The 18,676-nt window shown below is 41.7% G+C and overlaps 1 protein-coding gene across 4 annotated transcripts in view; it reads right to left on the minus strand.

Annotated features, from left to right (window-relative positions):
• The window catches only part of Arl15 (ADP ribosylation factor like GTPase 15), a 385,180-nt gene that overhangs the window by 184,888 nt on the left and 181,616 nt on the right, over positions 1–18,676 (minus strand). For all 4 annotated transcript variants that reach the window (XM_059276704.1, XM_059276701.1, XM_059276702.1 and 1 more), the window contains one exon: positions 4,273–4,481. In XM_059276704.1, coding sequence (XP_059132687.1) covers positions 4,273–4,481 — 209 coding nt within the window. The remainder of the gene's footprint in view (positions 1–4,272; positions 4,482–18,676) is intronic.

Consider the following 18,676-nt stretch of genomic DNA (forward strand, 5'->3'; position numbering starts at 1 on the left):
TTAGAACCTGGATTTTTCCAAGCTATAGTTAATGAAGCTTGAAACTAATCAAGTCACTGGGCCTCATAATTCTGCTTCAAAATTCTGTTTCATGGTATTCATATTTTTCAATTAATATTTGCAGTAATAAAAATATTCAATAATGCATTTTTAATGTAGCATTTCTGAAAAAGTTACGTACTTTTGGATTAAGGATACCTATAAACATCAAATCAAATGAAATTGCTAAAAATACGGACTGTTTCTTTCATGTTAACAAAATGTGTCATTTTATATGGCCTGGTAAAAACCAATAAAACGAAAATAAGATTTTTAAAAAGCCAGAAAGTAAAAGAATAGCAGTCAGCAACTGTGTAGAGGGAAAATAGGATTACATTTATTGGGTATTATATCAACTTAACTTCTCATAAAATACTCCTGATTACTGAGTAACTTCAGAACTGAAGTATGCTCTCCAAAGGGAGTTGTAAAACAAATTAGATACAATTACAATTCAATACAAATAAAAAGCCAAACTATTTACTCTTAAGAGTTCTCATTTTATAGCTTTACCATTTAAATTAGACCAGATTTTCTCCTAATCTATCAAGTGGGCTCTTGGCGTAAGCATAGCTTTTTCTAGGACATTTCCATAGGGAAAAGGAGACGATATGAATATATCCCGGAAAACTGCAGTAACCACACCTCCCCAGAGCGAACACAACAAACATCTGGTAGAAGAATTGCTTGGCCTTTCCAACAGCGTAGGGTGTTCTTTCACCCAGTATTCTCCCACGTTTGTTTTCTTTTGCTTTGTTAAGAAACAACGTACGCTCCTACTATCAATTCTCAAGATACAAAATCTTACAATTCTGGTGAGCTGGACAAATCACGACCAAGTATACACCATAGAAAGTGAAGATATGCTACCTACAAGATCCCGCTTGTTTCTCAAGGGGCAATGAGATACCTGGGCACGTTGCCCACTTGTGCGTTATGGAGTAATTTTAACCATTGTCTTTCTTTCTTAATTCTGTGCTCCATACAGACAGCAACGTGCGCAGCATGAGACGGAGCTAAAATATTGAACTTCCTGATGATTTTTATCTCGTTGGAATCCTGGCGACCAGTCACCTTTCTCCTCTGCATCTTGCTGGCTTCCATCCACTTTTGAGTTAACAGTTACCTTAATAAACAAGTGAGTTCTTGAATGTTACTCGAGTGACAGGACAAATCCTGGCACATTTCCCCCAGAAAACATAAAACATAATACTTTTCAGGAAGAGAGGAATCACCTCTGCTTTTTCTAACTGCGTCTCATTGTTAGTGTTTCCTGTTAAACTGAAGACATCTTCCGTGATTTTTTGAGCAGAATTCTCCCCTTAAAAGTCACAGATACTTCGCAGGGCAAAAATACCACCTTTTTAACACTCACAAGCATCAACCAACTTACACACAAACTAATAGGCACAGACAAACAAAACATCTGTAAAGCTATAAGACACAGGGCAATTGGTATCTTAATGAAAGAAAAGAGAACAAAAAGATGACCAAGTCTAAAGACATATCTAAATACATGTCTAAAACGTATTTCAAGTAACATGGGACTGTTTGCTTTTAAATTTCCTACGCAGGCCTGCTGTTCCCAACCAGTTTGAGGGTATTGTTTATACAACACAGAAGATTCAGTTTCACAATTCCATTTTTATGCTAACAATAAGGTATTGATTTAATTCTTAAAACATTCCTGAGAGTATTTCAACCAGGCATTATATAAACACACTATAGAGAGTAACCTCTTTGTATTCAAGAGAAAGATGGGATGCTTCTCTTTCTTTTCTCAGTCAAACCGAAGGCAGGGTGAACACTTCATTGTGCTTCTACAAACCTCAAGGTCTACCAAGGAATTTCTCCCTACCCTGTAAAGGATTCCAAAATGCTCTGTTAACATGTGCCTGTATGGTATATGTTGATAGGACAAGGGAAGTGCTTTACCTAAAAACATCCTCAAACTGGTATTATATAAATTCTATTTACAAGCAAAACATTCTAGGAAAATTAATTAAAGTTGACACAAGTGGGAAGGAAAATGAAGTTCTCATGCATTCTAGTATGTACAAGTTTGGGATTATTTTCAAACAACATCTATAAATATTCCATATTTATAGACATCAGTTAGTGAATCACAAAGGATTATCTGTGCTTTTTTTTTTTTTTTTTTAAGGTAAAATAGCCAGTTTAACATATACAAGGAATACTCAGAAGCAATTAATTGTTAGAAGCTTCTTTTATTCAGTGTGAGTCTCTAACTCCTACAGAAGGTTACCCATGGGCCAGATATTAAGTTTAAATAATATATCTGTTGGGGTTGGAAAGATAGCTCAGTGGTTAAGAACATGTACTGCTCTTCCAGAGGATGCAAGTTCAGTTCCCAGGGGATCTGATGCCTGCCGCCTCCTAGGACATCTGCACTCACATTCACATACTCACCTCTCCAAAAAATAATAAAAATAAATCTTTAAAGACATGTTTGCCTTGATTATCTGATAACCAAGAAAGTTTCTTTAGAAGCCCAAAGAAAAGAAATTCTGTCAGCTACTCTAACGCAATAGAAGTGATTCAAGGTTGGTTGGTACTTATCTCTATCTCTGCCTCACACTAACATAACACACACACCTTTAACGTATCCATAACTATGTTGTCTATCTGTATTTTATAGTAACACTTAGTTTGCTTATTGCCCATGAGAATGACAATATACTTTGAGTAAAGCACCTCACAGCATAAACAGATGTAGTGCTGGTAACAAGCCATCACTGCATTCTTGTACATTCCTTCTACAGATAGAGAGCCTCATGGCAAGAAGTTAACACAGGGACCAGAGTGCTAAGAACAGATCCAGGAGGCACCACGATCGCAGTGCAGGACATCTGCACGGTGACAATTAAATGGCTAGTTTTCTTTTTCTTTTTTCCTTTTCTCTTCTTTTCTCTCCCTCCCTCCTTCCCTCTCTCCCTTTCTTCCTTGGTTTTTTGAGACAGGGTTTCTCTACATAGCTCTGGCTATCCTGGAACTCATTCTATAGACCAGGCTGGCCACGGACTCGGAGATCTGCCTGCCTCTGCCTCCCAAGTGCTGGGATTAAAGGCATGTAACGCCATCACCTGGCTGCTATTTTTATTTAATTACTATCAAATACATTTTCCAAAGTCTATAAAGTGAAAAGGTAGTAAGTCTTGAATGCTGAAGGATGCAGCTACAGACAGCTCTGTGGGCTGAGTAACAAATCACTGTATTTCACTGTTTTTTTTTTTTTTTTAAACAAACTAAAACTATCTATACACAGTCCCTCTTCCATTTAATACTGTAAAATTAGAATAAATCACCCAAATCAATCCTATGCACTTAGAACAATTTGTTGAGAAGCCAGACACAAGAACAAAGCTATTAACCATGGTCCCACACTAAATGTGGGGGAAGGTCAGAGTTAAATCGCATTATGCTCTTGGTTCCTAATCTACTTTTTCAGACTGTAGGGCAACATCACTTCTATTAATCATTTTAATCCTACACCACTCGAGGCATTACAGTTTTCTGAGGGAGAGGAGAAGAATGTATCCTGTGAAGTACAGGTGCAAAGCAATAGAACAGGGGTTCGATTCCACTGTCCCTAAGTTATAAGCTATTTACACTTATTGTTTTAGTGCTAGCAGTCAGAAACTTGGCTCATAGTGGTACTGTTTACCCAGAACAACCTCACACTTTCACAGGAATGAAACGAGCTAAGAAATGCAATTAGGTGAGGAGAGGGAAGAGCAGAGCCATAGTCAAATACATTTGGTGGCATGGAACTTGCAAGATAAGACATCGGTCTTTCAGCCATAGCAAGTATTAAAGAAGGACAAGAACATGACACCTGAGACCAAGTAACTTGTGGTAAAAAGGACACTGCATTCCTCTGAAAGGTGATGGAGAGGGTACCAAGTTCAAGGGTTAAATTAAATTGTTAAGTAGGCCTTTACCTCTTCAAAATGAGAGAGAAAATACCCAGGCATGTCTTCCAGTTAAAAAAGACTTCGTGTTTTTCAAGCAAGGTTAGGTATATAAATAGGTGAGAACGCAATAATAATGGGTGCTCTGCTTCCCGCGATAATGCGGGTTTCACGGCGAAACCATCATGGCCCACATATCCATAGTTACAGGTCTCCCTAGACTGCAGCATGGCAGGAGTGACCCAACAAACAAGCAACTACACCGAGTGGACGAAGTATGACACTAATGAGACATGCATACCTCTTGCACTGAGCGAGCTGCCGGCTTGTCTTGATGATTGGCCAATATTAAAAAGGGCAAAGTGCATAACTGTGGGTGCTGAAGAGCCGAGTGCAGTTCATTTCTAGCCGTTTCCAAATCGTCCTCTGAAGAGGCGCTGTCTAATACGAATATTACTCCTTGAGATCCTTGGTAGTAGCGGCTCCAGTATTTCCGGATATTGTCAGCTCCTGTGAAAACAAAATAAATTTCCATTGTAAACAGTTCTCATCAACTGAAAACACACCAACAGCAATTCCTACTGGAAACACAATGTATCTTTTCAAAAGTGAGTGCTAAAGTTTGTGTTACAGAGTGGACTAGGAATCTAAAAATTACAGACCACGTACAGCTGACAGGTAGATACAGTCGTGGCGCAGAACACAGACTTTTAAATTGTTCTTCATGCTTTTATATCAAAATAACTGAGAAATGACCAGGATAATGCTTCTTATATTAAAGTCAAAAGGATGTTTTTAAACTTTGCTTATCAGTCCCAAATGAACTATACTCTCCACAAACAGAGTGGCATCCAAACTTAGAGAGCAATGTGACTTAGACATTTACCACGGCATCTTACCATCCCATTTCTGAAAATTTGGTGGTAGTTTTTAATAGAATAATGCTATGCTTGAAATATTCCTCCAGTGTTCACAAGATGGAAACTTAAGCCTTTAATTTTATGTTGACGCTCCTTGGAGCTGGAGCGTATGGAGGTAGTCAGGGTTACAAGGCAAGGCCCCTGTGATAGGATATGGCTTTAGGACAGACAGGAAGAAGGGATAGGAAGAGCCACACTTTCCTGCTCAGGCTCTCTGACCACTGACGTCTGCTGCCACATCAAGGCAGAGTGCGACCCTCAGCAGATGCGGAGCTTCCACCTGGGACTTCCCTGCCCCCTGACCCGCAGTCAGTTTCTCTGCATTAGATATTGCCCAGTCTGTATTTTGTTGTAGCAACAGAAACTGGACTGAGACAGAGCTGAGCGGCTTTGTTTAACTCCACATAGAGAGTTATTAGCATAATAACTTTTTATGTCAAAATACTGAAATTTGCGAACCACTAAAATCTTGGCCTTTCATAGATCTGTGTAAATCCACTTGCGTTTACTACTCATGAGAAAGAAAAGGCCATTGAGCACACAAATAGTGTGGATGAGGCAAGGTGTTTAGAAGAGAATCTTGAGAAGGCCGGTCTTGTCACTCTTGATATTTCTGACTGAGTTGTGTTGACAGCCAGTTTGCCCATGAAGGGCACAGACAGTTCCCATTACACAGTAATCACTTTTATTTCTTTGTTTTGTGAATATGATGGACTCTCTCTGTGTATATCCGAGGTGAACAGAATGGATGCAGTTGGTTACATAACAAGAATTAGATAAGTAATTTACTAATCTGCGGCATGTGATCCCATCCTAATCAGTTGATAACTATGTTTTAGTCAAGCATGAACATTTAGCTTCCATGTGTGACATACTGTGCTAAATGTAAGGGACCCAAACAGTGCAGACTAGAGTTGGGGTACACTGGCTGGCGAAAGCCACTTGTGTATATTTCTTCCCAGCTCTGTGCTCAATGATGTCATATGAGCAGCTCCCACCAGGGTGAGAGTAATCCAGCAGTAGAAGTCAGCCTGGCCTCTGCTTTCCCTGGCGAGCTAACACATCACTGGGTAAAACTGAGCAGCTGCTATTTTCCATGAGAAATGGGACATCGAGAGGCTCTAATAACAGTTTATTAAAGTCCTGGCACCAAGGTGCTCACCTAGAGCAGGGCAAAGACATTAAAAATTACTACATGTGAGAAGGCAGCTACCATCTATTAAGCGCTTACTGTACTCCCGGCACAACGCTGAGTGTTGAGAACAGATCATACAATTCTTACAATAACTAAGGGATGGAAGTACAGCCGACTTAGGTTCTGAAACTAATTTTCAGATCCTAAAACATAGGATAAGTCACCATTACAATATACTGAAAAACCAAGGGGCATAAAGCATCAAGGGCATTCGATGAGAAACGGTTAAATAAGCAAATGGGAGTAGTATGAATAGTGTTGATACGCACGAGAAAGGACTAAATCAAGAAAACAGAAAATAAGAAAACAGAAAATAAAGGGCAAGGACATTTAAACCCTAGATGATCGGAGATGTGGAAGACGTTGCTTAAGCAACGGGAACCAAGAAAACAGCAGAGCACCTGAGACCGGCCACATTGAAGATGAGGCTCCCTGGAAGCACAGCCTGAAACGGCCCTGCTAACACACACGATTACAGAAAGGATGCTGCCCAGAGAAATCAGGGGTGAAGCAGGTCAACTCCGTGAGGGAAGAATCCTGGTGAAGATCTGACTTCAGAGAGCTCACCCCAGCTTGATCCTCCAAGGAGCTCTTAGTCTGGACTGAATCACGGAAGACAGCCAGTCCAGAGGCCAGGATATCTCTGTAAAGTGAATGGCCACGAGCCACCACCGCTGGGTACCTGGAGGGGGCGGCTGGGACCAGATCTCAGAATTGGATCTGGCTGGGGCAGTTACTGTCAGCCAAGAGTGGGCCTCTGGAGGAGGGTACAGGTGTGCATCATTAGCAGCCAATACCACAGCAGCTGGGGGATGGATGCACTGGCCCAGGAAAGGAGATCTGTGTATGATAGTGACAGCATCTGTTACAAGCTAAACCCAGACACCATCCATATGCTAGAAACCCATCCATAAGTCTGAGAGACGAAAGTGACAGCAGTGTTATTCAGCGACGACTATTCAGAAATGACAAAATACTGGGTATGTGTACACCCAAATTACTAGGAATTTTACTAACACAAAAATGTAAGAGCCACAATTGTTGTGTAATAATGCATGCCATTTGTTCTGCTGTTAATTCCACAAAGCCAGTGAGAACTTACAGAATGCTTTTCATTGATTTTGTAACCAAAGAAAACCAATGGCTGCAATTGACCAATAACTAGTTCTGATACGGTCTAAGTGTTTTATGAGGATTAATCCACTCATCGAGAACACCTGATGAAGTAGGCAATACTTTTTTAATTAAATATTTACTTACTGTATATGTGTATGGGTGTTTTCTCTGTGCACCATGTGTGCATGGTGTCTGCAGAGGCTGGAAAAGGGCATCAGGTCTCTTAAGGCACTGTTAGAGTTACAGAAGGTGGCTCGCCACCAAGTGGATACTGGGAACAGAACCTGGGTCCTTTGCAAGAGCACAAGTGTTCCTAACCGCGAAGCCATCTATCTAGCTCCAGAGATCAGTATCACTGTCATTTTCAATTTATCAATACAAACACCAAGACACAAAAATATGTGGATTTATCCAACACTGTACATTCAAAACACATTTAGGTCTAAATGAGATTGAGATGGAGTGACCACTGACCAGAAGTGATGGGCTAAATAAAGAATTATAAGGCCGGGCATTATGGCACACACCTTTAATCCCAGCACTTAGGAGGCAGAGGCAGACAGATTTCTGTGAGTTCAAGGCCAGCTGGGGCTACAAAATGAGTTGCAGGAAAGGTGCAAAGCTACACAGAGAAACCCTGTCTTGAAAAAAAAAAAGAATTATATTACCATAGAAGCCACAGTGGGGGTAGGGGCTAGAAGAAGGGGTACCTAACACACACACACACACACACACACACACACACACACACACACACACACACAAGTATAGACACCCCAAGTAGCACTACTTCTAAAACATTTCCCAGCCATCTGACCCAATCAATACTTTTAAAATGTCTAGCCCATACAGGACAATGAGGGAGGGTCTAAAGAGATATTTAGAAAACTATTCTTCATTTTAATACAGAAGATAAAACCCTACAAGAGCAGCATCAAGTATAAGGCCTATAAATCTATCAGAAGGAACAAATATAGCCTCACATGATATGATGTCCAGGGCAGCAAGTATAAATGAAGAAAACAGTGGACACATATTTCAGAAACTCAGGGGTCACAATGGCAATTGAACTCAGGCAGTCAACTCTTTCAAAGAGAAACTATACTTTTATTTGTCATATTCAGAAATATGCAAGGCTTGAAAAGGACAAGACAAAAACACAGGAACTCAACAATACTGGTGAATGAAAAAAAAAAGCAAAGGAAAAATACTGTTCTTTTTCAAGGGTTCTTTATATGACATAATAGATGAATATTTTAATTGTTGATAGTGAAGACTTCTTAATCTTACAACAAAATCTCCATGCAACCTTTAGTATCCCTGAATTTCTTCACAAACACTGAGCTTGGGATTCTAAACTGCAGTTTATCCAACTGCCAATGGCTTCAGTCAGCAGCACCCTAGCCCAGACTGGAGCCAAGGAAACCAGCCAAGAGGTGATGGGTGGCACGGTGAAGAAATGGCTGTGTCACTAACCCCGCTACCAGGTGCTTGGAGGACAGAGACTAACTGGGAAGGCTATGGACACCTACCTGATGATCACTTTCCACCAAGGAAGGATATGCCATTGCCACCTCACATAGCCTGAAGCCACTCCCTCCACAGATTGAAGTATGTTCTATACAATTATTACATAAAATAGCTAGGTACCAAACTCAAGAGTGATATATATATATATATATATATGTGTGTGTGTGTGTGTGTGTGTGTGTGTGTGTGTGTGTGTGTGTATCTATACCTATATCTATATATAGATATAGATATAAATGGGAGGATTTAACAATACAACTGCTGTGAGGAAGGGTGTTGCCCATACCACTGAAGGCCGGACACTGACTTAATCGAAGTTGGAAGGGCAGCCTGGGGAGATGGCCCAGAGGAGACAGTGTTTGCTGGGCCAAGCATAAAGACCTGACTCCAGATGCCCAGAACTCACATAAAGGCAGAAAATCCTCCCCAAGAGAGACGGGAAGCAGAGACAGGAAAGTCCATAGAAAGATCCCAGGCCAACTAGTGTGGTGCAATCATCTCTACATGGCAGAGAACAAGAGATTCTAGTTCAGAGAAGTTGGAAGAGGCACGAACATTGAGACCATCCTTTGACCACCTCCACGGTGATATGCAGCTGCCTGTACTCACAGAACATACTCACAAACATACATCACTGTCTGAGGATTTCTATTGCTATAATAAAGCGCCATGACCAAAAGCAACTTGGAGAGGAAAGGGTATGTGGCAGCTTGCAGTCCCATATCACAGTCTGTCACTGAAGAAAGTTATGGCAGGAACTCAAGCCGAGCAGGAACCTAGAGGCAGGAACTGATGCAGAGGAAATGGAGGAGTGCAGGTTACTGGCTTGCTCAGTTGGCTTTCTTAGAGCACCCAGGACCACCTGCCCTGGGTGGCACCGCTTACAGTCAGCTGGGCCCTCTCATCTCAATCACCAATCAAGAAAATGCACCACATTATTGTCACAGGCTAATCTGGTGGGGGCATTTGGAAAAGGTTCCCTCTTCCAAACTGACTCAAGCACATGTCTAGTTGATTTCAAATCATATAGCAGAAACACACACACACACACACACACACACACACACACACACACACACACACACGGGGGGGGAGGGGATATTATGATTTTCTTTTCAAGTTGTAAGGAACCCAGAGGAATCTAAAAGCTCATTCTAACAGCTACCAGGAAAGTCACATTCAAGAGACCTTAACAAGAAAAGAGGAAAATGACACAGAGACATAACATGATCAAATTCATGTCTATGGCATACTGTGGATGTTAATATTTTCTAATTAGTTGTCACCAATTTTGCTCATCAGGTCCTGTCATAAAACCAAGCCGCCGCCCCCCAAAAGGAAGTCTTTTTTTTATACTGCTGATAGAAGACTAAGCTATCATTACAGAGATTTTTTTTTTTTAAGTCCAAGCATGGAGATGGTGCTCTGTATGACTGATTAGAATGAACAGAGCATCTACCCTTCTGTATAAGATTTTGTTCCTCAGTAAAGACAAATGAGGCTTCACCTATTATAGCTTTTGGATTTCTTTGGTGATTGGTGAGGGTTTGTTTGAGCATTATTAGCCTTCTAATAGCCTTAAAGGAAACATGGGTACATGCTGGAGCATCCAAAATAGGATGTATTAGACCACTGGTGAAAAACAGAATCAACCACTTATTTCATGAGGATTCTAGATTAGGTGTGCAAAGAAAATGCCTATGATTCAAGCTAACGTTAGAAGACTGTCCTGTAATTTGCAAGAAATGTTGAGTGCCCTCATATTAAGTTAAAATTCCCTAAGAGTTGTTTTCCAAAAGATGGGTCCAGTGAATTTCAAGAGGGATACTCAGGAGTCCATGATCTCAAAGCTGTTCCTATGGAGAGCTAATCTGTAGGTCAGTCCTATCCTATCTTCAGAAACTGAAGTTTCTGAGAACGAGAGGATGAAAATATTCTTTAGCTGTGCTTTTCTGTCTGGGAGCCACTAACAGTATAAAGTGGCTACTGAAGAAGCACTTGAGATGTTGCTAGTGGAAATGGAAAATGGGACTATTTAAAGTGTCACATGTGGCTAGGAACTACTACTATACTGGCAATGCCACTCAAGATCTTGCCAACACTTATGACGAGTGATGGCTAGACATCACTTATATAGGCACAGAGATTCACTTACATCCCTGAGGAGGGATGTGCAGGGCCTCACTGGTACAGCAGGGGCTGTGGTCATCGTTTACCAAACATGGCTCCCGAGAGGGCAACTGCCAGAGACCATGAGAGAAGCTGACTAGGACTGTACTCATCACCTGTGACAAGAATCAAGCTAGGAAATTCAAACTAACTCCTCTCCACCCTCTTACCAAAGTCTTAATCAATTAGAATAGACTACAAATAACTTCCCTCCAAAAAGCTTAGGTGGTGACTGGAGACCCATTAACAAGACCGTTTTGAGAAACTTGAGTTACAATGGATCTTAAAGTCTTAATGAAAACTTTAAAGCCTTTGAGTACAAACAACCTCAAGAGCAATATTTTAAAGCCGGAGCTTCCAGAACAGGAAGGAAATGTCCAAAGAGCAAGAGAAGGGGTAGGCAGAGAACGGCTTCAAACTTGTTCCACTCTCTCCTCTAGCAAACTTCAGTCTTACTTTGTGTGTGTGTGTGTGGCGGGGGGGGGGGAGGTTACTGGGGACCAAACCTAGAGCCTTACACATGACAGGCATGCAATCTACCACTGAGCTACTGCAGCCTCTTAGCTTTTTCCTCTGATACAAAATTTTGCTATGTTACCCAGGCTGGTCAGACTAGCCTTAAAGTTGTGAGCCTCCTGCCTCAGCTTCCCAATAGCTGGGATTACAGGCCTGTGCTACCAGGTCTAGCATAACCTCAGTCTTCTTGACTAGTAACTTCTTTTGATTCTTTTACATTCTATTTGACCTGCTTTTTAAAAATGAAATACTAAGAATTCAGCAAGGACTAAGATATACACATCTATGTTCAAACTTTTATAGAGACTTCCTACGTACATATAAAATATGGCAAAGTAAATGAAGATCTTCCTAAGTGAGTGATATCACGTATAAAAATGCTAATACTTATAGTCAAGTTCTCTATTCAGTGTATGATCCTGCTTTGCTTTTCAAAGAACCGAAAGGAAAAGGAAGCCACATAACTGCAGATAATGAAGGAGCTGCTGGAAAAATGACCTGGCAAGTTCATGCTATAAAGCAAACATTTGATATTGAAGGAGAAACCTCCCCCACCATCCTGGCACTGGAGGACTATCAAGCTGAAGAAGACAGTCCCAGAAACACAGCGGGGGCTCAGCCAACAGCCACAGAGGACCAGCAGGTGATTGCCATTAGTTTTCATCTGCCCTAGTACACCTACAAAGCCTAGAACCTATTCCATCACACTGAGCCTCCAAAGGTCTTCAATAACCTCACTGCTGTTGGCCATTCACCCTATCCGAATGTATGCAGTAACTGGGACGGAACACAAGCATTCTGCTCCGTGTTCAGCTAGCGGTGTGCTGGCTAGTTTTATGTCAACTTGACATAAGCTATAGTCATGAGAGGAGGGAGCCTCGAATGAGAAAATGCCTCCATAAAACTAGGCTGTAGGCAAGTCTGTAGAGCATTTTTCAAAATTAGTGATTGTTGCAAGATGGCCCAGGCCAGTGTGGGTTCTACAGGAAAGCAGGCTGCACAAGCCATGGGGGGCAAGTCAGTAAGCAGCACCCCTCCATGGCCTCTGAGTTAGCGCCTTCCCCCTTCGAGTCCTGACTTCCATGGATGATGAACTGTGATGTGGCAGTGTAAGCCAAATAAACCCTTTCCTCCCCAAGCTGCTTTGATCCTAGTATTTCATCATAGCAATAGTAACCCTACCTGGGATAAACAGATAACACATCTAGGATCATTTTTTTTTTCCTGACTGCAAAGAAGATGTTGTTTTCCCTTTGCTACATGGGGACTGCCTCCCAGAGAGTGAGAGTAGCTCCAGGGCTATGGGAAAGGCTGAAATGTGCAATGTGAATGAGCGTGCATGTTTAAGAAGTGATCCCACAGACTGTAATGAAGAGAATGAACACTAGGAGAATGGCATTCCCCAACTGAGGAGGGAGGAACTTCAAAGAACATAGTTGGGAGACAATGGGGATGGGTGTAGAGATCCTGAATCACGGTGACAATACACATGTCACATGACATCAACCGTCACAAGCTAACAGCCCATGTGAAGATGGGACATACATGGCTCTGTTGCCCTGGCAGAGAAACCATAACTGAAGAACTACATGTCCTTAGGGAACATGACCTGGGATGATCCTGTCTAGGTTAAAGGCCCTGTTAGTAACTCTGTTAGACACCTACCCATACCTGAGCTTCCTCCAGGCTCAATCTGCCAAGCCTTCAGCATTCACAAACCTTGAAGACTCATTAAATACCCTACCAAGTCCTGAACAGATAGCTAACTACATAGCCCGAAAAAGATGAACTATTAAATATACTTGAGATTACTAAAAATCCATCAAGAGAAAATGTTGGGTGGGAAGAGTTAACCCAATCAAACCAAAGGCTAGAAGAGCTCAAAGGAGCCATGTAAACTAAAGCTTCTGTATCTTCCTCCTTCTTCTTCTCCATTTGTATTTTTATTTATTTATTTATTTATTTATTTATTTATTTATTTATTTATTCATTCATTCATTCATTCATTTATTTATTTATTTATTTATTTATTTATTTATTTATTTATTTATTTATAGTTTTTTGGCATGGGGTTTCTCTGTGTAGCCCTGGCTGTCCTGGAACTAGCTCAGTAGACCATGCTGGCTTTGAACTCATAGAGATCTGCCTGACTCTGCCTCCAGAGTGCTGGGATTAAAGGCGTGTGCCACCACACCTAGTTAAGCTTCTGCCTTCTGTTTTGGACTCCCCAGTACAAAAAGTCTGAGGGATAAATATAAGAGACACTAGAGTCAGAGTGGGATAAGTATGTCAGAGCAAAATATAACAAGAAGGAAGACCACCAAGCCAGGAAGCACTGGGGGTGACAGGGTTTATCCTCGCCGAGCCAGCATAGAACAGGCACAGTGGTAAAGGACATGGGTCATATCTATATCTGCTCTTCCTCAGTTTGCTGATTGAACACCACTGAGGAGAGCAGATGTTTAGTTTCTAATGCTATCAGCCTGTCCAAGGTACCCTGGCTATGGAGGCTCCAGCAGTGAGAGAAAAGACCCCAGGCAAAGACTCTAAGATGCTGGCAGTTGGATAAATGGGGTTATGGGCAGACACCAACAGTTATGCAAAGAATAGTACAGAGGGAGGCATCAGTTCTGGCTATCTGACCAACTCCAACTGTTGGCTCAGCAGCAGACAAGACAAAAAATAGAAATTACATGGAAGTAAAAACCAAGACTTGGTTTTCATAACACCTACCTACTTAGGATAAGAGATGCCTAAGATGCTTGCTAACACTAAGCTGCAGCTCTCAAAGTCTAAGCCTTTGAGTCCATCTCAGGAAGGCCAGAAACCCAAAACTATGCATATAGCTAGACTAGGACTCCATATGCTGTTTTCACTGTCTCCGCAAAGTTGACAGAAGTAAAACTGCCCATGGGCGACAGCAGGAATACAGGTTGAGGTAGCAGCGTGTACTCAGGCATCCCTGACGGTCACACACTTTCAGAGAGAAGAAAACAAAGTCATTTTAGTCTAAGACCATCTGAGTCAGGAAGTAAAAATTGTCAGCCTTCTTAAATTAACCCAAAGGCATCTTTTAAAACATTCCAGATAGCTAAAAGGGTAGCACGTAACAAGAATTCTTGGGACAAACTGACTCGGACACTGTTTCCATGATAAATTGTGCAACTGTTAGAGTTGTAAGTTAAAGCACCTGCTTTTTTCCTTTCCATTTTTACCTGGAATTTTAATGGATTCAGACTACAATTTATGTTACTTCACGGAAAATAAACCACAGTATTATTCATTGTAAAATTTATTTTCAAGCAAAAGCCAGAGTTTTGGAAGAGCTGTTATCCGCCATTGTGCATCGAATAGCTTCTCAATGAGGAGACTAACAGTAAGAGTAACAGAGACATACTCATAACGCAATGTGTCAACGTTTGGAAAAGCCGAAAGAACGCAAGGAATCAAGACCTTCCAAATGATCGACATACGAGGCTATAAAGCCTTGCACAGATTTTTTAAAAAATGCACTGATATGGCAGATGCGAAGGAACCAGGGTGCGCTGATTCGAATCCACACTGTAGCTGGCATTCAAGAGTCGACCACTTGATGGATTTCAGTGGAGTGCCAGAGAAAACAGCCAACAGGTATCCAAAAAGGCTCTTAAAAAGACACCTCCCATCTGGAACTGCACATTCATATGAGTCTTGATTTTCTCCACACACTCCGATCCAAACTACATATAACAATAAATTCATGATTGAGGCAGGTATGAGAACCATGCCTTCTTCTATGACTAAAATGGATATGCCACCATCTATATATATGTTCTTGAACGTAATTTTCAGTCAAATACTGCTTTTACTAACATACACTGAGTTTCTAATTATTGCTTTTAAAGGAATTGTAACATGGTAAATTCTGACACACAGAGACCATGCAGAAGGAGGGTTTGGAGGTCTCACTTAATTTTAAAAGCACGAAGGTGCCTGAGACCCCAGACAGGCTTTACAACTATATACACTCAATGTCTATCAAGATTTAGGCATTTGGGGTTTTATTTGAGAAGCAACAAGAATCTTACTTTGAATTATCTTTATCCTCACTCTGTCTTGTTCAAGATGGGAGAATGGGAATTGGTAATGAGATCTCAAAACCAAGAAGAACATAGAATGATCACATAATCTCCATGGTCTTCATATGTTCAAACTAGACTCTAACATATTTTAACGTCTAGAGAGATTTTTACAATGTATGTAGCCAAAGAACCCAAACATTAAACTAATATAGTTCTGGAAGCTCCCAGGGGAGGTAGTCCTTAGCCCATGTCCTATAAAATAGAGCTTGAAACATTACTAATAAATGACACACCAGGTCCCCTCTTCTTACCATTCTTTCGATACATGTTCTGGGTGTCTGTGTTATTTAAATCGAGGTTACAGCATCCCCTTCACGGTCAGGTCCTGACGCCCAGACTCGAGCACTCTACATAGCTGCGTTCAATTATCTCTTCCTCTCCCTCCTCCTTACTCTGCTCTGTGACCTCACCTGCTTCCATCTCCATCACCAGAACAGCTTTCAAACTGGCTGGGGCATAGCGCCAACAACAACAACAACAACAAAAATGCTCAAATACATTTACAAAAAGTTAGCTAGAATTCCATCAGCACGTAGCTGAAAACCATTAAATGTCCGGAATGTAACGTTTCCGAAGGATCTGACGTAGCGTTTGGACTTCTCCACAACTGAGCTCCATTTTGCTGCTCCCACTGCGTTTCTGCATTGCCCTCACACATCCCACAAACACAACTGAGTTCTTATCGCCTGGACCAGGTCCAAATTTCTCACCCTCCAGCTTCTGGTGTGTTATCTCCTCTGCCTGGACTTCTGATTGTGTCAATTCTCCTCCAAGTTCTTACACATTTCAACTGCTATGAGTCCTTCAAGGGCTAGATCTAATGTCATCCACTGCACCATGCTTTTCTCACTCTTCTAGCAGATAATAACTGCTTGAAGAATGAAGCCTACTGTTCCTGGTTCTCTCTGCAACACTTTCCACCCGGTAGCACAGTTATCTAAATGTATACAGCATCTTCCAGAGTAGACTGCAAGTCACTGGGAAGTTTAATGTAGTTAATGTAATGCATGTATAAATTAATAATGTATTTAATGTATTAAGTCCATCTTCATACTAGAACATGTGAAACACAAAGTTTTACACATAGCGAGAACACAATAAATATTTTCCAATGAGTTAAACTTTTATAAAATACTATTTACAGTTCTCAAATGGCAGAATGTAGAATTTGCCCCCAAAATCATTCCACGTCATAGAAATAACTCACTATTTGGCTAAAAGGGGTGGTTTTTAGTTTAGCTATTTGGATTTCATTTTTACATTTCTAGCACGTCCCCGTTCAGCAAGGCATCTCTCAACTTTCAACTGCTAATAGTACGTAGATTTCCTTAAACAGATCCACAATGAATCTACACTCTAGTAATATTTGAATACATGGTGCCACAATGCAGCATGTGCTGAGTGCTTCACAAATAAGGATTGCCCTGTGCTTTGGGAGTCTTCTGATGTGGTTCTTTACACTATCCTGATACCGAAGCAGCAGCTCAGAGAGACTGAAGAAAGAGAAGGCTGCGAGGATGCTTCTGGGAAAGATGGCCTCTGCATTCCTGTAAAAGCAAGGGGCTGACTCTGTAGAACACTCTCAAGGCTGGAGGCAAGCACGGCTGGTCATTTATTAGCAGCATTTTGGAGCCTGGTGATATGATATGAAAAGCATAGCAGTTCTGTAGTATTCAAGAAAATCTGATGGCCAGATTAGAAAAGCTAGTGTGTGGAGAATTTTGCTCAAATTGCCACTGACCAACATAACTGAACCAGAAGGGCCAAAACAGTAAGTTTCTGGTTGGAGGGTGGGTATCTGTTATGAACTTGCTGAAAATAAGGTCTTTCATAGTGTGCAAATGCTACTGCATCTGGCATGGCTTGTGATTTTTTTTCCCCCAACAGTGTGTGTGTGTGTGTGTGTGTGTGTGTGTGTGTGTGTGTGTGTGTGAGAGAGAGAGAGAGAGAGAGAGAGAGAGAGAGAGAGAGAGAGAGAGAGAGAGAGAGAGACAAACTTTAATTTACCTATCTTATGAGGAAACTAATAAGATATGTATATGGTTATAGATTAATATACATTCATAGAACACAGAACATGTTTAAAACCAGCAGTACCTCATCTTCTGTAGAAGATAAAGAAGAGCAATCTCATTCTAAGCCTTGATTGCTCAAAAGAAGCATATTGATTCTGTTTCATACTAAGTGCAATTTCACTGAGTTCTATCTGACTTCAAATGTTATCACCATCTAGCCCTACTCACGCAAAACCAACCACAACAAAATGCTCTATGCCTGCCTCTGCCCTGGTTTCTCTTTTTACTGCCCTCTATGGAACTACTACTCCAACTCTTTTTTTAAAAAATATTTTTATTTTATAATTAACTTAATTTCACTTATCAGCCATGGATTACCCCATCCTCCCTCCTCCCACCCCTCAGCCCTCCCCCCCAATCCACCCCCCATTCCTACCTCCTCCAAGGCAAGGTCTCCCCTGGGGAGTCAGCCCAGCCTGGAAGACTCAGCCGAGGCAGGTCCAGTCCCCTCCTCCCTACACCAAGGCTGAGCAAAGTGTCCCAGCATAGGCCCCAGGCTCCAAAAAGCCAGCTCATTTGCTAAAGACAGGTCCCAGGCTCCACTGCCTGGGGGCCTCGCAAACAGTTCAAGCTAATCAACTGTCCCACTTATCCAGAGGGCCTGCTCCAGTTGCATGGGGGCTCCTCAGCCAATGGTTCACAGCTCATGCGTTTCCACTAGTTTGGCTATTTGTCCCTGTGCTTTTTCCAAACATGGTCTCAATATCTCTTGCTCATACAATCCCTCCTCTCTCTCGCTGATTGGACTCCCGGAGCTCCACCTGGGGCTCGGCCGTGGATATCTCCATCTGCTTCCATCAGACACTGGAAGAGAGTTCTATCACGACACCCAGGGTGTTCAGCCATCCGATCACCAGAGCAGGTCAGCTCAGGCACTCTCTCAACCATTGCCAGTAGTCTACAGTGGAGTTATCTTTTCGGATTTCTGGGGACCTCTCTAGCATTGTGCTTCTTCCTATTCCCCCGGGTCTTCATTCATCATGGTATCTCCCTCCCCATTCTCCCACTCTGCTCCTGATCCAGCTGGTACCTCCCACTCCCCTAAGCGCTCTTCCCCCCCACC

This window comes from Peromyscus eremicus, chromosome 11, assembly GCF_949786415.1.
Source record: "Peromyscus eremicus chromosome 11, PerEre_H2_v1, whole genome shotgun sequence".
NCBI lineage: Eukaryota > Metazoa > Chordata > Mammalia > Rodentia > Cricetidae > Peromyscus > Peromyscus eremicus.